This window comes from Convolutriloba macropyga, chromosome 6 (genome assembly GCF_964194025.1).
Source record: "Convolutriloba macropyga chromosome 6, txConMacr16.3, whole genome shotgun sequence".
In the NCBI taxonomy this organism is placed as follows: domain Eukaryota; kingdom Metazoa; phylum Xenacoelomorpha; order Acoela; family Convolutidae; genus Convolutriloba; species Convolutriloba macropyga.
This window is the reverse complement of record NC_134473.1, coordinates 27,293,825-27,318,468: the sequence shown is the minus strand read 5'-3', so window position 1 is coordinate 27,318,468 and position 24,644 is coordinate 27,293,825. Positions and strand designations below refer to the sequence as shown.

Below are 24,644 nucleotides of genomic sequence, written 5' to 3'. Positions count from 1 at the left end.
TTCGTTTGGTAATTCCGTTATTAATTTAGGTGAATTGCTTTTACGAAACACCCGATTAGGTTTGTACCGTTGTATTTCCATTACCCTTATTTTGAATTTATTTCATTATTGAGCTGGATGGATGATTCAACACTTACGCCAACAGTATTATTCATTTTTGCAATCCTGCAAATGGGGCCGGCGATGTCAAGGACAAGTTGATTTTTGATCAATTTCGACGAAAAAGCCGGCAAAACGAAAACACAATTATTGTCAAAACGGAAGTAGTCGACTTCTAAAAACCTTTTATAGCAACAAACAAGCAAAACAAAACGAATCAAATTTAATTTTACTTTAATAATACACAATCAAAATCGTCCTAAGCTTCCCCCCATCCCAACATAATTCATTAACAATACCAAAAATAAGGATGAGCGGGGTCAGAACTTTATCTGCAAACGCACATTAGTAACGAAATATTACTTTGGCTGAAAGTAAATTTGAATAATTTGACCACATTGTTCGTACAGTAGTTGATCAACATAACACAGCTTATGATAAACGAAACTTCCAAAGAATACTGAAATTCGCTTTATTTTTTGTAGTATCTTCCGTTCATTTTTACTTACAAATAGAAAATATTTTGGAAAGCAACCAAAAAACCCAAAAAACCTTGGGAAAAATCTTTTCAAGGGTACCTGAAAAACCTGCTAAACCGAACAAATGTTGACATTATTTCCAACATGTTAAATGAAGTCCCTTCTAGCTCTCCATTTTTTAAAGAAGCCTGCTCATACTCTCGAGAAATAGATCAAACGCAAATAATTCAATGAGGTAATCTGCAGTCAGCCAGATCAAAACTTTTTGACCCATTCGGCTGGCTAGCACCCATCATAATACAGATCAAAATTTTGATTCAACAAACATAGATTCTTATTCAAGCAATTGGAAGAACTCTGCGGCGCAGAACGTGAACCAAAACTTCGCTTAACTATGAATTATGTTTGAAAGTGTTTCATTTTGAATTTTCACTTCATGTATGGACAGACTCTACAGTTGTGTGACAATGGCTTTCACAATCACCAAAAACATGGTAAACTCTTTTTTTAGCAAACACAGTATCGCAGATTCAGCCTGTGCTTCTTCTGTGGCACGCGACATGGAGACACACTTATTTTATTGAAAATCCCACAGATTTGTCTTCACGAGGATGAGATGCGTCCCAATTGAGTCAATCTAAACATTGACAGAGTGTCCAAGCTGGCTTGCACACGATGAGATTGCTTGGCATGATAGTGACCTCATCAACAAAGACCCACCAAAAAGACGGACCGATTTTCAGGTATTCTTGCAAATGAAGATCAGACAGTAAAGAAAAACAGAGCGAATCAGGCAAATAATCCATACAGCTCCTCGTTACTTCTTCTAAAAACAGTAGTCTAAATATAGCTATAAGGAAAATATCGTAATTAATGTTTTTCATTAGAAAATTGAACAAACAAAAAAATCCTGATAAATATGTTCCTAATCCGCTTAAATTCAGAGAAGATAAGTTCACCTGCGTTGAGAATTTCGTCGGATTCAAACATAAGAAATGTTTGGTTTTGGTCACTTTTACTTCGCCAAAACCGATCAAAGCCCCTACGTTTTTTTTTCGTTGTTTTGATCGGTTTTTGTCGGTATTTAAACGTAAGAATGGTTGGTTATCATCGGATTCCAAATTTAAGAAGCGTCGGTTCACGTCGGTTTTAAACGTAAGAAGCGTCGGTTTTCGTCGGTTTTGAACGTAAGAACCGTCGGTTTTCGTCGGTTTTAAACGTAGGAAGCCTCGGTTTTCGTCGGTTTCAAACGTAAGAAGGGTCGTTTTTCATCAGTTTTAAAGGAACGAAGCGTCGGTTTTTGTGGGTTCCAAACGTACGAAAAATCGGTTTTTGACATAAATGAGGGTGATATAGTGTCGAAAGTATCTCAAGTCAAACTGAAAAACCGACTTTTGAGATTTTCCCGTATGATACATTTTTTACCCTCCTTCTTTGATTCCGGGCTTGGAACCTGCAGCGGCCGAGTTACATAGAATAACTACAGGAGAATGGAGCAGAGCACTAGGTAAAAAACCTGGCTCAGAACGTTTTCTCCAAGAAAAAAACAAATTAAAACAAAACTAAGCAACACACACAACCTAGCTCCAGAGATCCCAAGATCCGCAATGGAAAGCTTAATAAGGCTGGCGGTGACAAATGTTCTATTTAAATGTAACGGGATCTTACAGCAATACCGAAGATTTCGAAAGAACCAACAAAAGCCGACGCTTCTTACCAGCAAAACCAATGATTCCGACAAAACTCACCCAAATCGACAAAAACTGTCAAAAAACCGACGCTTCTTACATCGTTTTCGTCGGTCTTTCTCAATACGGGCAACCTCTTGCACATAGATCAAGGAAAAATGCTACCTCAAGACTATAAACATATGGAGAAGACTGGCAGATTCAACTGCAGATTCAAATTGCGTAATATGCGACGGCTCATGAATATCGACTTCAGTGTGAATCGTGAATCGTAATAGGCAGCAATACTCGATTATTAATGCAAAACCAAAAATGAAATCAATTTACGTGGCGGTGCGTCACCTGTTTTAGTTTTGACACCAACCCCCCCCCCCCCTCCCATACAATGGGCTCAGTAAACTTTTATCGCTCAATTAAATGGCTTCAAAAGATGCTTGGTGACAATGGAAGCAATTTTTTAGGTTCTAAATTTAATTTAATAATATTGAAAGAGCTTTTGTACAAAACAGATAAAGAAAGTTAGATCGTTAGCTACATTAACAAGAGGAGCTGCGAATGACTAACTATAACACTAAGAGAGCGTCACATTGCAGGACTCTGGGAAGCTGCCATTAAGGGTTTTAAACGAAATATACGCTGAGAATTGGGACTACAGATTCTCACATGTGAAGAATTGCCTACGGCTATGAAACCAATAGAGGCCCTATCAATTTCAAACCCCGTTTTCCCGCCTTTTAACCGCCCCAACAATACTGTATAGCCTTAACACCTGTTCAGTTTTTGATAAGTGTTGTCATTGCCACGTGAAGAACAAAATAAAATTACTGACAACACAAGCTATGTTTTAACCAGAAAAAAAATCATGAAGATTTGCGGTAATCGTTAGAAACAGATTACCGTACAGAACTTTAGATTCAAAAAAGATGTTTCAAAAATGGTCCAAAACTTTGGGTGGTAGACTTGGTGCTCTTGCCCAACGAAAAACCGAGCTCATTTACATTAGAATACCTGAAAATTAATGGATGCATATACTATTAATGACAATGTGCTCAAAGTATGCAAATTTAAAACAGCAAATACGCAAGTACGACCCTAATTCAGCCTGTTGTCAAGCCTTGCAAACTGCCAATCGATAGCGTAAATCATTACTATTAATAAATATCAAATTCTAATATCAACTTAGGCGACTTTTTTGATAAATGCTCTATCTAATTTCGAATTTTCTGTTAGTTATTTTAACCCCAAATGAGTTATCCTTGTTATTACGATTAAATATTTCGTTCTTTGCATTCTTGAGTATCCTGAGAATTTTGCTTGTGCAAAAACTAAGAGAAAATTTAATCTTCAAATATTCAAATTGAGAAATTTTAGCTAAACTTATTTAAGAGAAGTCAAAGTTTTTCAGCCTTGCGTCACAATTACACCACTATTCTTTCACGCATTGTAGATGGAGAGAGATCGGTTTTCATTTCATCACACATTTGCTAATTGTTACTGTGGATTGAACATAGCTTATAATTATCACTCTCTATACTCACTTAACTTCATCCCGGCCAAAACTTATAGCTTTGCATGCAAGATTATCTCGTCCATTTCATTGCAACTTTGCTTGGCATCAACTTGATCTGCTTATTTTTTTCAGTTTTCAGTGTTCTGCCGCCAAAAAAATCAAAAAAAAATTGAAAACATGAAAACATTAGTCCTTTAAACTACAAACTACCAATACTTGGATAAAACAAAATTAACCCCCCTCTGCATATCAACTATGTGAAGATTTCTTTATTTGCACGCTTTACTGGCTAGGAGCATCACAATGACAAGTTATTAGATTCCATGATCAATTAGATCAAATTTCAAGACGCCCACCAAATTGAATCAGTTTTTTTACTTTAAATAACTTTTGAACTCTATTTATTGCAACTTAGTACACATGCGTTCTGTTCATGTCACAGATACATTATTTTTCGTCAAATATTAAATAAAAATTAATACCGTCTTTCACTAGGATACAAACTCCCATCATCTGGTGAAAGTTTTGATCTGCGGTATGGCTACTAATGGCAATTCTCACGGGAACCAATCTATAAACAATAAAAAATATACACCAGATCTAACAAGGTATAGAAGATGCCTAATCCTGCGCTGACGCGACTTAAATGCTGACTTTGGTTTATTGGAGTTCAAATAAGCGGTTAGATCATAATCAAGTCTGTGGAAGAGATCGAGATAATCCAATGCTTCTCGATGCTGGAAGAAAGAAGACGCAGTAGTTATGTTAACATTAACACTTGTTGAATTCTCCTGAGGGTCAATTTCTGACAAAAGATTTGCAAGTGGTCCTTGATGCACGACCTTTCTCCAAGTTTCGATCCTCAATAGTTTCAAAAAACCTGCGAGAGAATTTTCTAGTAACCATGCCTCAAGATACCCACTAGGAGCACCGCAGTAGATTTGGTCCATTACCAGCCGTCCTCTTGACTGTTCACTGAAATTGAAACCCTCCGCAAACCATCCCGGGCCGAAGTGTCCACCCCTAGTACACCGTTATTAAGCGAGATTAGGGTGTAAAGCCTTTTTCCACTCTTAAATAGCAGGGAAAAGAAAGTAAGAGTGTAATTTTAAGAAAACTACACTCTTTTTACACTCTTTACACTCTTTAATCCACTCTTTTTACACTCCTCGGCCCGGGATATAAACCATATAAACCAAACAAACAAGTAAACCAACCATATAAACGTATGAAAGAGACTGGCAGATTGAACAGGAAACGCAAACTGCAAATTGCATAATCTGAGGCCATTCTTGTATATCAACTTCAGTGTGATTCGTGTTGATGATAGAGTCAGCGAATTCCTTTGTTCCGAAGACAAAAAATTTCCTGTGCTTGTCTCAAAACACTCATCATTGGCATTCGACATTTTTATGAAGCGGTCAATTACCAGCCGTCCCTTGACTGGTCACTGAAATTGAAACCTCCCAACCTTGTACAAGGGCCCAAGTGACAATACAATTGGCCTCCACATTTCAACCAGAAAAAAACGCAGTGCGCAAAAAACGGCTTAATCAAAGTATGCCCAAGCAAAGCGGGGTGTACAATAACCCCTGACACATCATGCAGACTTGATAAAGGTTACCCCCAGAGGTCAATTTGAGCCTATGAAGATGCTCAAGGATCTCGACGTTTAGCACAAAGACTTATGAGCTTGTATCAAAAAGGTATCACAAAAAGCTTGCGTCAGGACTCTTATCAACACAATGCTCTCACAACGGTCACTCTTCTCATGATCATTAGTAAACCAAGCCCTTGGCAGCTAATACGGACGTGGAATCTAATGTAACGCATAGACTACATTTGAACCCTTTATAATTTGACACAAAACTTGGGGTATGTGCCGAAGCCCCTCAAGCAATAGCAAAATACTGGAAACAACAATCATCAGCATTCCAAGCATCTTTTAATTTGGTACTAAGACTACAGAGCGCTTCAGCAGCAAGCCCGCAAACAGCAAATGGTGATTTGAGGAAGAAAATTACCCAACCCCAGGACTTGGTTTGAACAGGAACTGGGAGAATTCTTCTCCGACGCCAAATGATGCCCCACGAAATGTTGCGTCACCAAGAGGATGATGCGGGCAGAAAGGCTATCCAAAAAAGTCAATCGATTTCAAACAACTAATCGAGTGTGGATGAGCTACTTCATTTACCTCTCCAACGACGCTAAATAGAAAGTTATAATGAAGAGGCTAACGAAGGATTAGTTTCACTGTGTTCTCGGGTACACCTCGTCCATTTCTCTGATGGTAAATCCTGGTCTAAAGTTACTCATGCTTTTGATGGCAAATTGAAAATTTATAATTGTATCACTAAAGAACAGCGAGATGCCACCACAAAGTGAAGTAAAGCTTAACTGCGTCAGCGAACTGAAAGCCAAATCTGTTTCATGAATCTCATTCATCTTTAGCTACTCTTTCCACGAGATCCCATTATCATGATCAACAGACGGATATTAACTCGAACCAACTGAAAAACTGCTTATCTGAAAATCACGAGCAATCTTTCTCTGAAAAGCTTCTGCTGGATAAAACCGCTGTTAGTGACATATCAGGCAATCTTGGAGTTAACCCTTTCGTTGAGAGTTGTCACTTCCTCCATGAGTACGTCAGAGATGAACACAGACTAATTCTATTTACTTCTGTAAACATGTGTAAATCAACTCTCCTTCGAAATAAAGCTATTGAAGTCTTTATAAAGGGAAAGGTCTAAGGGGAGTTTTCCACAACTAATAAAACAATGATAAAGAGTATGCTCAAGAAGAAGGAGCTGATCATTGGTGGTTGCGATCGAGCCCGGATCAAAATTTGGACTTGAAATTTTAGCTGGATATTAATGTCTGCAGTATCTTCTCTATGAACAAACGTATTTTCCTCTCAATTTTTCTGGACTTATAACAGGCTGACATTGCTTGCCTTATTGAATAGTGAGTGAACAAAAATTTGACCTCCAACATTGCATGGATTAGTTATAATTACGGGCATCATCAAGGAACCTGAATTTAATCGGCAATCCTTTACTTCGAATCTCAACGAGATTGACAATTTCACTAATTTCTTTGGTTGCAACAATTTATCCTAATTATTTTTGTTTTTCCAGTGTATTCACAGTATATGTACAGTTTATTTAAAACATTGGCAAAAAGCAGAAAAAGTTCTAGAGCTCAGAGTTCAATATTCAAAGACTGGCATATCAATGCTTGTCAGGGACCAGTCGGTTTGGGTTTTCCAAATGTATCTCCAATGGTCTTGACCTAAGCTATTTTTTCTGATATCACGACATAAAAAGGTGTCCTTGAGTCTTCACATGTCAACTAAAATTACGCTTAAAAGATTCTGCTGCCGAATATGTTGCTCTCAAATTTTGTGTACAATTCAAAATGACCTGAATAAAACCAAATAATTTCAAATCAAGTTTACTCATTGGATTATTTTTAGACCTATCTATCGCTAAAGGATTTTCAAATTTGCTGCCCGCCTCTTATTGTTTCTGCTGAATGATCTGTTGCTACTCAGCCAATTTCTGAACTGACAGTATCATTTTGGCATTGAACTTTGCGTCCATATCCAATAAAACATTTCCCTAGAAGTTGCTAAAAGCTTCTTCTAGTTTTGAGACAATCAGGAAAATTTTTCCACAGAAAGATAAAAATTTTTGGTTGGAGTCATCAAACTGAATAAAAAATTTCATTTTGACACAAAATTGATTGTCTTTGATGAGCATTTGCTCTTTTGGAAAAATCTCAATCTTCTGGTTTTGGTTGCTAATTTTACTAAGTTCGCTTTACGAAAACAACTAACTTTAATGCGGTTTTTTTCTTAATGATATTTGATATTTTGAGAATTAGTTTGTGATTAAAATTGCACTTGCTGCATAATACCCTATTAAAAATGTTTCAATAATAACTGAGCGCAAAATCAAGGTTACATTCTCTGTGATATTTTTGACATGTGACTATTTGGTGTATGACAATATTTTTTGGCAACATCTTTGAGTAAAATTTGAGTAAGGAGATTGATGTGGTTTAGGGATTGCCGAAAAAAAAAATATTCTAGATCCCTACATGTGAAACCTAACTTGACAATAAATGTGGTAGTTATTGCGGAAAACTCAAGAAAAAAGTGTGTCGGCAAACTTCATGCAAATCTGATTGATTCACAAACCAATAGTCAACCATTTCTCACTACTATCTGCTCTGAATCCCATCATAATGGTCAAGAGACGGATAATAATTTGAAGCAACTGAAAGTCATTGGCTTATCTGAAAATCGCAGGACAAAGACACTGTTAATGATGTATCAGGCTGTCTTGATGTCAACTCTTATGTTTGGGAATGTTACTGGCTCAGAATGTACGCCAAAGGTAAAAAAACAGACCAAATTTGCTCACTTTTGCTAACATGTGCCAATCTTGCTCCTTCGTTGTCAATCTTCATAAAAAGAAAAGTCTATTGCTGGTGCCCGAGTTTTCATTAACTAACAAAACAATGGCAAAGAGTATGCTCAAGATGTAAGAGCTGATCATAGGTGGTTGTGATCAATCGCGGATTAAAATTCGGACTTGAAATTTTTGCTGGATAAAAAAAAGTCAGCGTATCTTTTCCTTGAAGAAACGTATTCTATCAATTTTTCTTATCTTAGTCCAGGTTGACGATGTTTGTCTCATTGAATAGAGTGTGGACGCAAATTCGCCTTCCAACCCTGCACTGATTTGTTTTTTTTACAATTGGTCTGATTGATCACATTTTTAATTTACGTTTATTGCTATCATATGCGGCAACAAATTAATTCCTTTATTGTGCCATTGATTTCTGAATAAGGAAAAGTTATAATTACAGGCAACATCAAAGAACCTGATTTTAATCGGAAATCTTTTTCCTCGAAGCTCAAAGAGATTGATATTTTCACTTACTCTCTAATTGAAACACTGTTGCAACTTTTAGTTGCAATACCGTCCCCCTCTTCCGGATATCGACCTTCTGCTCTCCAATGTTGATGAAACGTAAAAAAAGATAATCATGTTTTTGATAAATCTGACCATCATGCTGTCATGAGTTCAGTAGCTCTCACCAGTAACATTGATGTAGCGTGTTTGTAGTGGAATACGTCTATTTTGAAACCAGAATTTCTCACAAACCTTTTTCAAAAACCTCAGATATAATAACTAATACTTACTAAGGTACTAAATTTTTTAGACAATACATCAAAAGAACATTCTTTATAATCCCAGCTGCTATTCCCCACATTACAGTCAGCTTTTCTGCAAAAAGTTGATGACTCTGAGGAATTCGTTTAGGAGACTCAGTTCCCTGTGATTTTTTGTATAAAAATAATCAACTTGTTGGTTTCTGCTATCGGTGGCTTCCAGCCTGCTTCGATATATTTTATAATATTCACCATTAATAAAGTAACTCAAGCTTTAACTCAAGCTTCGGTGGGAGCTGGGTATGACCTTATCCCTGGATAATTATTGGGTGCCGTTCAAAGCACCTTTCCTTCCATTTGCAGAATTTTTTAACGCCATTTGAGCGTGATGTAGTATTCCAGAGCTATGGGCACTTGCAATCATCGTCACATCTTCTTTCAATAGTACTTCAAGGGAGATCAAGGCTTCATAAAGGCATATAAATAGTCTCCCAAAGCTAACTTTGGTGTGAAAAAACTAATTATCTAAAAGTTGGTTTCCGTCACAAAGGCGAAAATGTCTGATTATCAATTTGGTTTCACGAAAAGCCGGTCAACAATCAAAGAGCTTATATAATAACGTGATAAAACCTACAACTGGGATTATGAGAACTTACTGCTGCCATCCAGATCATCTTTAAACCTTGGAGCTCGCACAGAAATTCTTTCGACTGAAAAGCTCAGATGTTTTCATTGGAGGAGTTTTGTTGACATTTTTCAACTCAACTATCTTTCCAATGTGTAAGTAGTGAATATCCCAAGTTTGATTGACAATTGTCTAGAGGAGTGCGCCAAGTGTCCTTTCTAACGTTTTTGTTGGTTTTGGCCTCTATCAACGGTATTCCAACTTCCACCAGAATATTAAATAATTTTATTTCTTTTCCCTTCGGTTCTTGACTATTGTTAATCCTGGGGAGGAACGAATTATAGGTGAGGTAATATTTTAAACTCAATTTATAATGATTGGCAACAAATCAGAAAGATTTCCAGAGCTCAGAGTTAAATCTTCATCAAATTGTGCGTCAACTAATGTCAGGAAGCTCATTCTGACATCAAATGAAATTAGGTTTTCTGATTTTATCTCCAATGGTCTCTTGGACTACGACACAAAATTGATTGTCTTCGATGAAACTTTGTTCTTTTGGAAAGATCTCAAGACAATCTTCTGGTTTTTGTTTTGGCAAAACTAATTTTACTAATTTCACTTTACAAAAACGTCTAATTTTATAAAAATTTTGTTCCTAATGATATCTGATGTTTTGACAATTTGTTTGTGTTTATAATTGCCTTTGCTGCCGTATACCCTATTAAGAGAAGTTTACGCAATTAACCGAGACCTTTTACAGCTGAAAAAGAATGCTATATTCTCTGCGATAGTCGCCATGTGACTATTTGGTGTCTGACAATAAATTTTTTTGCATCATAATTTGGTAAAACTTTGAGTGTGGAGGTTGTTATGCTGTTGGATTTACCACAAAAATTATTCTAGATCGTTGAACAGAAAAAACAAACTCACTGGTGGCGATTGCAAGGACATGCAATGCGAAATTGAAAAAAAAATTGTGAATTCTCATGAATAACTTAGCTTGATATTTGTGGAGTGCTAAGAAAAAACAAAAGTGCATCAACAAAATGCATGTAAAATCTGATTGATTCTTTGAACAACAGTCAACTATTTTTTACTATTCTCTCCTCTGAATCCCATTATAATGATCAACAGACGGATTAAAGTTTGAAGCAACTAAAATCATTGGATTATCTGAAAGTCAGAAGCAATCTTTCTCTGAAAATCCTCCACAGGATAAAGCCACTGTTGCCGATATATCAGAGTGTCTTGGAGTTTACTTATATGGCGAGGAATGTCATTGGCTCGGAAAGTACGTCACAGGTTCGAAAAAACAGACCAAATCTTTTCTCTTTTGCCAACAGGTGCCAATCTCCTCTCCTTCGATGTAAAACCCTTGTGATCAATCTTTAAAAAAAAACTTGCAGTGGTGGTGCCTGAGTTTTCAACCACAGACAAAATTTCCGTAAGGAATCTGCTCAAGCAGAAATAAAAACTGATCAAAGGCAGTTCCGATCGATCTCGGTTGAACGCAAGTCTTCAATTGAGACTACTGAAGCGTTTCGCAATTATCGATTAGAGTAACATCCTTCATTGTGCCATTGGTTTCTAAATACGATAAATTTTTAATTACAGGCGACTTCAATGACTCTGATATCAACTGGCAATCATTTACTTCACAATTCAAATAGATGGACATTTTCACTAATTCCCCTATTGACATTTTTTTGTGAAACAGTTGGCTACAACACCAATTCAATCTTCTGGAAAAAAACTTGACCCCACTTTCTCTAATGTTGATCAAAGTTAAATTTGAACTCATATGACCTTTATGCTGTCGTGAACTCATTAGCTCTGCCCGGTAAAACTGCTGTTGAGTTTTCAGTGGAATCGGTCTTTATGGTTCCCGGAGCTCTATATAAAAATATCATGCGGGTTCTATCTTGCAGTTTATTTTATTTGGGTTTGAAAAAAAGTATCCAAAATTTTTGTTCGTTCCGGATAAATTTCAAAACAATTGCCATTTTTTTCAAAAATTGGATATAAAAGCTAAAACGTACCATAGTACTCTATTTCTTACACCACGCATCAATTTAACATTTTGTATATTGGAATTTCAATTCTTGTTCTCCACATCACGTTTAGTTTCAGCACTGACTGTGGAATTTGTTTTAATCTCTTTTATCAAAAACTTGTCGCCTTTTATTCTGGAAGCTAATTTTGTTTTGCACTATTACAAAAGTTTTCGAGAAATTCAATTCTGCGTGACTTGGTGTACAACAATGATTCAATTTGTTGTTTTTTGCTATCAGTGTCTTCCGGCCTGCTTTTTATAGACAAAATATGAAAGAGAAAAGGTCAAATTATCAGGTTGGCTTCATGAGAGCCTGGTCAAGGACCACACAGATTATAATATATCTCGATAAAATTTTCAGCACCTGCAAATTTGACAACTTATTCTTGCTATTAGGATCTAAGTAAAGCCATTAATTTCGTGCAGATCTCCATCTTACTGAAAAATCAGATTTCAGTATAGGAGGCGCTCTTTCGAAACTCTTCTACCTATCTTTCCAAGGTGTAAAAATTAAGCAACCCATGTCTGTTTGGCAATCTATGCCTAATGGAGTGCCACAAGGGTCTTTTCTCTGGTCTTTGGAGTTATGGCCTTAATTGACAATCTTCTAACTTCTGTCAGTACATCAAAATTTTTCTTTCCGGTGATGATAAGGAAATTATCAAAACTAATCAAACTTACCTGAAAATGAACATAACTTACCTACAAGTGAATATACGCCGACACTATAAGCTACATCCGAACGAAAATCAGCTTCGCACTTCTGAGGAGCTGTGTTCTCTGCTTGAGGGGATGTCGCGCCCTCAAGCCTCGTATTCTCAGTGAGACTTCGATTAGCGCGGTCGTGGAGAAGGGAAGGCTGCACTGAGTGTATGGCTGCTTAACTTTATTCCTTTGCTCATTCCTTGATATCCTATTTTTATTTTAATCCTTCCTTACCAGTTTCTTATGTGTGCTATTTATATATATTGGTGCTTTCCTCTCCACTTGTTAGTTATATTTGTGACTGGGCCGTCTTTACACGGTCCGGATGGTGTACACGGTCCTTTATATATATATATATATATATATATATATATATATATATATATTATATATATATATATATATATATATATATATATATTTAATAATAAAAAGAGTGGAAGCAAGTGAACATTAACGAAGGTTTCACTTGGTGATGAAAAAATTACAAGGACTTCAATGTTTCTAAAGCTCAATTCCTAGGGCTTCGCAATAAAGCAGAAGAAAGTCCAGAGCTCAGCGGTCAATCTACGAGATTTGGTGCATCAACGCATGTCAAGGACCTCAATCTTGATTACAAATGAATTTAAGTTTTCAAAAAAAAAATCTGCAGTGATCTTGACCTAAGCAGTTCTCCTCTGATATCCCACCAACCTTAGTGGATAGCTTTTGGACCTAGATATATCGTAAAGACTGTTCATATATAACTTGCTGACCATCTTAATGTTGTTTTAGCTGAATGTTTTATTGTGGCTCAGTCGACTTATGAGCAGACAGTATCGTTTTTAGAATTCTGCGTGCATATCCAATACAACCCTTCCATTAGAGATTCTCTTAAGCCTCTTCTATTTAAGTTAAAAATTTCAAAAAATTTTTGGCAGTAAGTCAAAATTTTTTGTTTCATGTAATCAAACTGGATAAAAACTTATTTCTGACATAATATTGATCGTCATCGAAGAACCTCTGCTCTTTCGGAGAGATCTCAAGACATTGTTAAAACTTGTGTGTTTACGGCCAACATTTATTTGTATGTTTGGATGTTTTGTTAGTGCCAAAGTGAGCATTAAAAACTTTTACTAATACTACTATTAATTTTATACTACGGAATTTGGTTTCATTGATATCTGACTACTTGGAGAAATTGTTCGTATTTATAATTCCACTTACTGCCAAATACCCTGTTAGTAGTAGTAAAGGATTTAGGAGCCGGGTTATCGGGTTGTTAGTTCTTTTGGTTTTTGTTGTAGATTATGAATAACATCTATGAGTTTTCCCATTAAATTGCAGCCTCCACATAGACACAAGGTTCTCCAAGTACCACCTCCCCCTCAATGTCCACTTTTTAAAGTTGCGCCAAAATTTTGTGGGCGGTTGCTTTAGCCCATCCGAAAATTGCAACAAATTATTATAGAGTGTCGTAGTTATACTCCATCAAAAAAAGTTCGATGTTTTAGCTCGGTATTTGCTGCTGACCAGCACTTCCAGGAGAAGTAAATCATGCAATTCAGTGTAAAGAGGAAGAGGTAATATTTCGAGTTTCTATAGCTGACCTTTGTATTTGAATTTTGCCACCACAATCCACATTGAAGCCAATCTGGTACTCTTTCTATTGATGTTCAATCAGTTTTCAAAGGACAAAGTATCGGAGAGGCATATGTAAGGATGGAGATAACGTATTTTCGAATGCCTTGAATTTGTTCTCTAAATTGCATTTTTTTTGACAGATTACGATTCAACTGGGAGAGAGCTGAAATAGAAATTTTTTGCTACGTCTATTTATGTCTTCATAACATGACGGAGATGCATATACAACTAATCAAATGTTCTGTTCATATTCAATTGACAGGTGCTGCTTATTTAAACAATCTGATTCAATATTCGCTTTGAAAATTAGTTTTCTGCACTCTTTGACATTTATGTGCATCTCGTTTTCTTGACACCAGTTTTTGATATTAGATAGAATATCTTCAGCATCAGATTTACTAATGATAAAATTTTTAAACCATCGGCATTTGTCAAAAGAAATGATCTCAGGCAGATCGTAACGAAGAGAATGGAGAGGAGAGGCCCTTAAATCCTGATGTTTTGCTTCCTGCCAGTTACATGAAATCGTAGGAGAACAAGCAGTTTCAATCCAAACTCAAAGTTTGGGATATTGACCATTAGGTTTTCCCCACTAAATCAAAAGTTTTCTTGAAGCTAAAGTGGATCGCGGCTAGTTCCTTTGTAATAGGTTCGTCGATGTAAAAATTTTGGCAAGGTAAAGTTTTAATACTGCAGACCACCTTTTCCGCAATCCATACTGAAAATCGACAATTTTAGTTTGAAGGAACATTTAAATTTTGAAGAGTTGCACAGCCCTCTTTTCGGGCGATAACAACTGAAGTTTAATCTGTCTTCCTTTTCAAAGTCCTCGCTCAACTTCCAGCCTGTTGTGAATTGCCCCTATTTTATAATGATTCGGAATATTAGATTCAAGAGTTCCTGGCAGCACAATGTTGATTATTATTTTCCATATAACAGAACTTTTATAGCTAAAACAGGATATTATAAGCTCTATGATTTTCGAAACGTGTCTCTTTGGTTTCTGACAATTTTTTTTTGCTGGCAACATTTTAGTAACTCCTAAGAACAGAACGTATGAAATGCTTGTAATTTATAAAATACAGACACCATTCAAAAATTTGACAATAAATAATAGCAACAGAAGCAGATTGTGGTCAAGAGTAAACCGCATTTTAACAAACAAAATTCAAAGCAACATGAATTATGATGGGAACCATCACGGATTTTGACCTTGACGGGATACGCCACAGAATATTTGTTCTTGACGGGATTCGTCCAGCAAGTAAACATGTTATCTGATTTTTAACTAACAGGAACCCATGCGGGTAAGAATAACCATGAGAAAATCCCCAAACCAATTAGAGAAAATGGTAAAAATAAACCAAGCAAATATAACCATTGATAGGACCACAACCAACGATCATAGTTAAAACCTCAATTCATAAATTCATTGCTTTTTCCTTAGCAATAAAACCTCTTCATTTTCAACTTTGTGACAACTCTTCTTACGAATCCTCAAACTTAATTTCGTTTAACTCTGTTACTTCTGCTGAATGTTCCTAGTGCGCAATTAAAAAAAAAGTTTTTGACTTTAAACTTTCTCTTCAACTTACACCCGGGAAGTAAAGCAATTGTAACAACCCAACTGTGGTACTAGGAAACTCCGGCTACAGCTGAAGATTTAGATCTTAGAGGACTCGGACCTACTATCTACGGAACCGCGACCATGAATACTACCGTTGTACCAAAGCTCTGCTGAAGTAGCAAATTTGTTAATTTGATATACCACATGCTGGGTTATTCCACTACTCGCTTTTCAAACGCCAACTCAACTAAGGTACACACAACACAGGGTCAGAGCCACTTATCTAAGCTCTAACAATTGTAACAAACCAACTGTGGTTTTAGCTAACACAAAATACTACTAAAAATTAAATTTTAGAGGACTCGAACCTACTATCTCCGGAACCGCGGCCAGAAAAGCTACCGCTCCACCAAAGTTTTCCCAAAGTACCAATTTTCGTAGCTTGATATACCACAAGCTGGGTTATCACACTGCTATTACAAATTTTTAGTAAAACTTCGATTAAAGAGGTAGTAGTACTTCAGGGGTTGCAGACAAAATTTACATTACATAGTTGAACAAAAAATAAATTGAGTGGTGGCAGTCACAAGGAGATGCAATGCGCAATTGAAAAAGAAACTAATCTGGACCTCTCAAGAAATTTAGTACGACATTATCTGCAGTAGCCCTGGGATTCACAATTCATTTGATGCCAACATTAGTTGACACGGCTCCCCGATTGTGCCAAGATGCAATAGTTTTGAGTTCTGACTAGTCTATCGAACAAAATTTTAAAAAAAATTATCGTCAAATAAACTTTCATACGAACGTTTTCGAACTCTGAGTTCATCGTCAGGTTATAAAGAATACAGAATGTTAAAATGAAAGCCAGAAAATGAAATTCAAATCGCTAAAACCCACTGATTCAAAGATATTACAAACAAATTTTCACGTATTTACAGTCGTATCTATAAAATATTACTTTTGAGTATATATATATATATATATATATATATATATATTTGATTTGATGTAGCAGATGCATGTCGACAAGTTTTTATTAAAAAACCATACATAAATTACCTTAAACTTCCTTCGTTTTGTTCAATTGCCAAGTTGAAATTTTCGTTTTGTATTGTGTCTTTCTTTCAAGTTGGAATTTCACCTCCAAACTCAGCCTTCAGTGTCAATTCTCGTGTTCGGAATTAGTCGTGTGTTTGATGGCCGGTTTCAGTGTTCTGATATAAAACGCTTCTAGTGTCTTTGACATGGATTGGTTGCCGCACTGGTCCAATATCTTCCACTGGAAAGCTGTTTTATCCCTGTTGCACTCAATTGAATGTGTTCCCAACGGTGAGTCCGCCTTGACATGCTCTGCAACTCTTGTGGGAATATGTCGGCATGCCTGCCTTACATAGATGGATTAGCTCCATTACAAGGGAGCTCATAAACCACGTGGGATTTGAGGTCTTCATCAAAGCGAGACTTAAGGCTAAGTAAACAGATCTTAAGTTTCCGAGTGTTAAAAATTGTCTGTACAAGATGAATTTTGTTCAGGTTCTTGACAAATTCATTAAAAATATTGCCTCTGTACTGTAATACAAATTGTTGTTTCTCAGTATTTTTCTGTTGTTTTACGGATACGCCAGCGTTATATCCTTTTCTTTGTTCTTTCATTGGCAGCTGGTTAAATGTATCCTTGACAATTTTCCCAACGCAATGCCTAGAATATTGATGACGTTCCCATTTTTTTCATTTTTTGTCAATGACTCATTGAACGCTTCCCAATTGCTAGTGCCTTGGAACAGGTGGAGTGTTGTTCCCTAAATAAAACTTTTCTTTTGTTGAAGGGGTGCACAGCTACGATAGTTCAGAATTGTTCCAGTATCTGATGGTTTTTGATACCCTGTGCTAAAAATTGTACCCTTCAGTTGTACGTTAATTGACATGTCAAATACAGTTCTTCAGACAACAGCATTCTTTAGACATTAGTCGGTTGAATTTTTCCTACCCTTATTTCGTCTGTTATGTTTTTTAACTCAAAATTCAAATTCAAAACAAAAACAAGACCTTTTTCAACTTGAACGAAAAGATCATTGTGAATTGAAGAACTAATCAATCTTGTAAAAGAAACCAATTTTTCAAATTAAGTTTACTTCCGTTGTTTAAAACAAACGTTTTCGAATTTTACGTTCAACGACAGGTTGAAACTGTTTCACAAAATGTTAAAAAATAAATGAATATGTATTTACATTTGTCTGAGACCACAATGAAAACAATTCTATTAACAATTTTAAAACATTCAATCAAAAATTTATCTTTCGTACAATATTTAGCCTAATATTTAGATCTGTCATCAGTTTCTTTAAAAACAATTGTCATCTGTCATCAGATGACAATTGTTTTTACATCTGTCATCAGTTTCTTTAAAAACAAGATCAGTTTCTTTGGGCAATTTGTGTATTTCTAGGGTAATTCCGAATTTGCCCTAACCCTAAGAATCCCTCTTGTGGAGTATTTGCAAATATTGTTCTGTCATGCCTAAAATTTATTTTACCCTATGTATCTTTCTCAAGTCAAAATTATGATTTGAACTAATATTTTAGCGTGAGTTCCCAGCCTTTATATTCATCGCGTGTATTTAGTGCTGGCTTCAGCTTGCTGATGTATATAGCTTCGATAGTCATTAGGTTCTCTACTGTCCGACAGGCATCTAAAATTTTCCATTCAATGTTATTCGTGCCACCACAACATTCAACGAGATGTTGACCCACCTGTGAATCCTTCTTTTAATGTTCTGATATTCTTGTGCTAACATACCGGCTTGTTTGCTCAACATATACGGATCCGCATCAATTATATTTTATCTCATATACCACGGGAGATTTCAGGTCTCTATCGAAAAATGAGTTCTGGGTGGGAAGAAATGATCTTAATTTTCGTGTTAGAAAAACCACTTGCAAGTTGCATAGTTTCTTCAATTTGCTTGCAAAGTTTTGAGTAAGGTTGCTTCTGTATTTTAGAAAAATAGTTGGTTCATCATGAGATTTTTTTTGCTGTTGTGATGCTCTTTCGATGTTGTCGTCAATTGATTTTTACCGCCACTTATTATCTTTCCTGAAGTATGACTCACTATTTTTGAGCACCATACTTCTGGATACTGATTTTGGTCCAGCCATTTTGTTCTTTGCAAGAGACTGATCGAAGGCCAACCAATTAGATGTTGCATTAAGAATCCTGTGAATCGTCCTTTTAATTACATTTTTTAATGTTGAAGTGGCATACAGCTGCAAAAAATCAGTATTATTCCAGTGTCAGTTGGTTTTTGATACCAATGACAGGTGATATTACTTTTGTTGCTCACAATTACGTTAATATCAAGAAAAGCCAAATCCCATTCCATGTAAAATTTTTTAAAGTAAATTGCAGGTTGTTCTGTATTGAATTGGCAAATTTTAAGTTCTCGTCCGTGTCTCCACGATCCGTGCAGATATGATCCACATACATTTTGAAAAATTTCGAATCCTCAAAACCGCCGCTCTGTCTGTTGATTGCTGCAATACGTACAAATCAAAACAACATCCTGCTTGTTGGCTTACTCCCCATTTGTTATCTTTTGCCATTTTGCAAGAAACCAGTTTTTGCATGGCTCACATTCTACTCCTCTTCTTCGGCAAGTCACTCTCCGGTTGCAGTCTTTGTACTTTCCATTTTGATCAAATCTATATAAATTTTCAATAAGTTTTGTTTTTAGAGTGCTGCTTCAAACGATTCCAGCCACACGTTTGCTAATAGTACAGCCATTGAAGCGCCCATAGCCAGACTATCGGATTGTACTTGCCAGATCCCGTTATATTCAAAATGAACATTGTCAACGCAATCTTTAACAAGTTTTTCATTGCGGACCTTTAGATCTCTGGAGCTAAGTTGCTTGAATTGGGATCTCTTAGAGCATTTTCTATAACCTCTCCGACCAGCACATTGGTGGTCGAAGTTTTTAAGTCAAAATATACTATCTGTTCGTTATGTTCTTCAAGGGAGTGAGAGACCATGAGGCTTTTCTAGCATCTTGCGTTTTGGTTTCAATGTTTGCGCCCGGTATTTTCTGGAAAAGTGGTGGTAACTGCTACCAGGTATCGAAAGAACAGTTCGGAGTGGAGTATCTTTTCTATGTACCTTTGCAAGGCCATAAAGCCTTGCTGGTTGTGAACCTGTTGACCTGAGTCTTCGTTAAGTTTTGGCACTAATTTTCCCTTGCTTCATTAATTGTTGCAGGCTGTTTTTTATCTGTTTTTCAATTTCGATCACAATTTCATCTTTTGCTTAATTGATTTTTTGAAACTGATCCAAAATCAGAACATCATCGAGTTTTTCCCTGCACGTTAACTTCTTCAACACACAGAAGCCGTAGCCTTGGGCAAATGGTATCGTCATCAAATCCTTGGCTTTTAGGTTATCATGCACTTTTTTGAGCCCTCTATCCATTGGGGTTTTGCGTACACTTTTTGCATACCATTTTGCGCAAGCCTCACTTTCACAATGCTTCTCACCCTCAGATTTAGTCTCGCGTAACTCACGTACAAGTTGGCCCACGCCTGCGAGGAAGTGCACCTCATTAAACTTGTCTCTCACAGGGTGTTTAGGTCCCAACTATAGGATGTCAAGTACAAACTTTGGAATTTCACCGCCATCCATTATCACAACATTACTATGGGAGCCACTCCGCAGTGGTATCTCCTGTCTCTCTGACAGTTTATCAAGTTTTCCATTAAGTCTATTTTGAACAGTTGCGGAGTGCTTCCTCATTTCATGCCTAATGCTGCTAACAAGGGATGGCATCAGTTCTAGTCTCACGTCCCCAAATCTGTTTCAAGTTTGTCCTTTTTCTGCACGGTTCATTTCTTGTTTCAGGAGTTTTAGTTGAAAACTGTGCACCGCTTGTTCAGATAAAACTTCATTTTTAGGAGCGCAAAACCTCAAAAATTCGGAATTATTTTGTTTATGCATTGTTTTAAAAACACAATTCGGTAATTGCAGCTAGTGACCTTATCAATCTTGCACTCTTGAACTTTTTTAAAATTCACCCTGATTTTTTCTGCAGATTACTAAAAAGGCTATGCGTGTTGATGCGGGCAACCAAGTTCTCGAAAACGGAAGAGATTTCAGACCAATACTCAAGTGTGGTTTGATGACAATATAAGACGAGGAAAAATTATCGTGTTAGGCAAAATTATGGTGGATCATGCAATAATGCAAGTACATATGACTTTCTGATAACCATCGAATTTTTGGGATATCAGACAAAAAAAAATGAAATCCGAATCAGGCACTGGAGTCAGTAAAATCTCTGAAATAGTCTCGAAAGAGTTTCTTAAAAAATTACGGCAGGAAGCAAACAAGACCTTTTTAAACTTGAAGAAGAAGTTCATCATTGTGAATGGAAAAATCTAATCAATTTTGCACCCTTTAACTATTTTTGGACCTTTTCCGTTTGTGCCCCCAGGTTGGTGGGTGCATATTATTTGCACCCCCAGACCCACGTGCCATATTTTTACATAATGATTTACTATGTAAAGGCACCTGCTCTGTAACTGGAGGGCGCATAACGTACTTGGGGGGGGGGGGGTCAAACGGAAAAGATCTCAATTTTTTTTTTAAAAATGTACCCTACTTTTTTGTCTAATATGTACCATTAATTGGAAATGGGCATGGCCTCTTTAATTGGAAAGGCCCGCGTTCAAATGATAGATGGAATAATTAGCAATAAAGTTTAAGATTTTCAAGTTAATTGTCAGGAGCTTTTATGCTAATGTGATAAAATGAAAAGCAAAACTTAATTAGGATCTTTTCCGTTTCAAACGGAAAACATCCCATAATTACAAACCTAAAACAATTAAACTGTTCAAAGAAAATTAGAAAAAATAATTGCAGGTAAAAGAATCTGACGTCTGTGATCGAGGGTTGCTAATAGTATATACCCGCTAAAAATTAACTATTTAGAAAACTGGCGAGAAAAGAACTATTATAAACGAAAGCATGAGGATGATACAAGATGAGATATCAAGGTCAACGGACTTTTGGAATCCAGGATCAACAAAACATACTTTGATGTAAAAATTTTCAACCCGCTAGCAAAAAAGTTGCCCTTAAAGCAGTAGTGAAGCCTACAAGTGTCATGAATCTATTGAAAGGAACAAATATGAATAAAGAGTAATGGATGTTGACGAACCAACATTTTGCTTCGCATGCATTGCAGGCGCTAGCCCATCAGCTTCAAAAGCACTGAAACAACTGGCATCGAAGCTCTCTGCGAAGAGGACAGCTACGCTGACATTATAGCTAATCAGCTTCGCTCTCCTAAGGAGTTCCGTCCTCTGCATTCGAGGCTCAAGGGCACTTAGGCGGCGTGAAATTGTCGATGCTTCAATGGGAGCTGTTGAAGAAGAGAGGCTGTTAGTTTGACTCCTCTACTTTTGCTATTAGTTGTTTTTGTTCTAGTGCTGTCTCTTTTGTTTTACATTTTCCCCAGCTGATGTTTGTGTATGATATCATTTTATTGATAGATTTGAACAATACGAAATGCTTTATGAAGATGTAGTTCGGAGGGGCCCCAGATCAGCCAATGTTCACCCAGTGTTGGGGAGGTGTTTTTCTTAATTTAGTTTTTGTTTGCACTGTTGTAAAAGAATTATACTTGGAGAAGTTCTTGCAGATACGGCTAGTAACCCCTCGAGAGCTGGAAGGACAATGAAAACCCGTGGTGAATCCAGCCAGAAGCTTGACCTAATACTACTACGAGCTGAGATTATTAAGTTTTCATTTTTAATGGGTTATAAGTTGCAGGGTTTTGCAAGCTTACAAATGGGTGGGTAAAATAATTGAATTTAAAGATATCTGACGTGTGATCTAAAAATAGCCGGAACTGTATTCCATCAGAGTAACGTTTCATTTGTCAATTATCTATTTACCGTGTGCTGCATTTATTTGGCTGGCGATTTGTCTTGCCTGATTTTGCCCGTTGTGAACTTGCTCGAACATGCTATTTGTTTGTTATTGGTAGCCAATGCCATTATCTCCTAAATTCAATTTCAGTTGCATATGGAACTGTGAAGGGAATTTATGGAAAGGAAATTCCAATCTTGTTTCATCGACACCGGAAAGAAGCACACTTTTTAATGACTTTTGAGCAGCAACAGCTATTTGAGCTAGAAATACAAGTTCAGTTAGTGACTGCACCGTATGAACACTATCAAAAGTTTTGTCCATTGAAAACTTATTTAAATTGCTGCGTTTGTCAAAATCAGCTAATGATATGATTCCTTGAAACCGATTGTTCTTCATTCAATCGCCGATTTCAAAGCTTTGTTCGGCATCAAAAAAACCTGGAAAGGAAATGAAGATCTTACATTTCATATTTATTTTGAAAAATTTGGCTCTTGTGACGTCATTACGAGTGGTGGAACCGGACATTTGCCATGAGGGTTTGTACTTCAATGAAGAGAAAAATGAATGCGAATATTGTCTGAGATGTGAAAAGGGTTTCCAACCCCGGCAGGTCAGTCGTTTTCGATTTCATAAATTTCTGAAATCTGCACATTAAAATTGTTCATATGAGGAAATATGTAAAATAAAGCAAAGTAGTATTAGCGTACTTAAATACTGTTGGTTTATCTTGGTTCAAATTAAGAAATAAAAATTGGAAAAAATTTTTTGCTTGACCTTTTCGTTCTAGAACATTCAGTTTCACTTCTCGAAAGATTTTTTCACTCTCGACTTCTTGACTGAATCAAGCAACAAAAGTATATCTTACTACAAATTCAGTCAAAATGGCTCGCACTTAAATAGAATAAGAATCAATTTGAATAATTTTTTTCTGTTTAATAGCCGCGAAGCGATAGCGGCTATTTTTGGGGACATCGTGGTTTTTTTACAATTCAAAGAATTTGAATTGTATTGGGGCGCTGTCTTTTTTTTTTGATCTGTTCACACATTTTCATGATTTTTGAAGTCAAATTGGAGTAGTGATTTTGGTCACGCCGAAACAGGTTTGGTCACGCCAAAACGGTGTTTGAACAAAAATTCGCTTTCTCGCTAGTGGTTTTTTGTTCACATGCGGCAATTTCACTTTGGTTTTTACTATTTTTTCGATTCTTTGGATCGGATTTTTTTTCTAAATGGTTTTCCCAATCCATTCATAGATCATTCGAGGTCTAGTTTTTAATAGCCGCCCTCATCTTCTCAGCCGGCTATTATTGCGCTCGTATTTTTTTTTTTACTTCGTCAAACTTTTTTTCGCTTTACCATTTTGCCGCTTTTTCGACATTTTGCGTGAAATCTTTTTGACTTCTCTAGGCTAGTTTCTCTCTTCTCTCATTCTGCTAAAAGTGAATTTGAACATCAGTTGCTAAGCAAAGCAATTCAAAATGAACAGAGTCGGTATAAAAAATTGAAGTCAGAAATAGAAACGGGATAAACCCATAAAGCCCAATTTTAGATGCCCGCTATTTGAACGTCGTTCCTATAAGTCTTAGTTACCACCTCTAATGCTTATTGGTGTTGATAGTAGCCCCTGTAGCCTCTCTCTAAGAAACAGAAGTATGTTCAACTACGAAATGCCATCAAAATAAATCGGACTTAAAAAATATTTTTGTACAAAAATCTTTTTTTTTTCAATATATTCTATTCGTTCAATCCCAATCATGCTTATTGGAATCAACGGCGGCTATTTTCCGGCAATCTGCCGGGTATGTTTTGTTTAGTCAATGAAAATTCTTTGAATTGTGGGTCAGGACTTGTCCGGCTATGTTTTTTTAATTCGTCGTCTCCATCGATGATTCTTACGACCTGACTTCTTGGAATTGACTTCTTGGAATTAACTTCAATGACTTCAATGACTTTGCAATTAAAATTTGTGTGCGTGACGTCATTTCTGCTTTTAGTTCAATTGCTTGACTTACCTCACTCAAAAAATGACTTCTGAACTCACTTATGGAACTTTAAATTTTATGAACATTTTTCTTAAAGATCAATAGTGGGAATGTAAGTTGTTGCAAACTTATATGCTCTAGTTGTTGAATAATAGTCTTGGGTTTTTGATTTCGAATATCAATTTTGAAAAAGCTCTCCTTATA

General features: G+C 36.4%; 2 protein-coding genes and 1 pseudogene across 2 annotated transcripts in view; all 3 read left to right on the top strand.

Moving 5' to 3' along the window:
• Positions 1-24,644, top strand: part of LOC142340905 (mitochondrial dimethyladenosine transferase 1-like) — a 498,997-nt gene that overhangs the window by 391,205 nt on the left and 83,148 nt on the right. The gene's annotated exons all lie outside the window — the stretch shown is intronic.
• Positions 1-24,644, top strand: part of LOC142340904 (guanine nucleotide-binding protein G(I)/G(S)/G(O) subunit gamma-12 pseudogene) — a 407,251-nt pseudogene that overhangs the window by 331,479 nt on the left and 51,128 nt on the right.
• The window catches only part of LOC142341600 (uncharacterized), a 35,397-nt gene continuing 33,240 nt past the window's right edge, over positions 22,488-24,644 (top strand). The window contains exon 1 of the mRNA XM_075392682.1: positions 22,488-23,068. Coding sequence (XP_075248797.1) covers positions 22,907-23,068 — 162 coding nt within the window. The 5' untranslated portion in view covers positions 22,488-22,906. The remainder of the gene's footprint in view (positions 23,069-24,644) is intronic.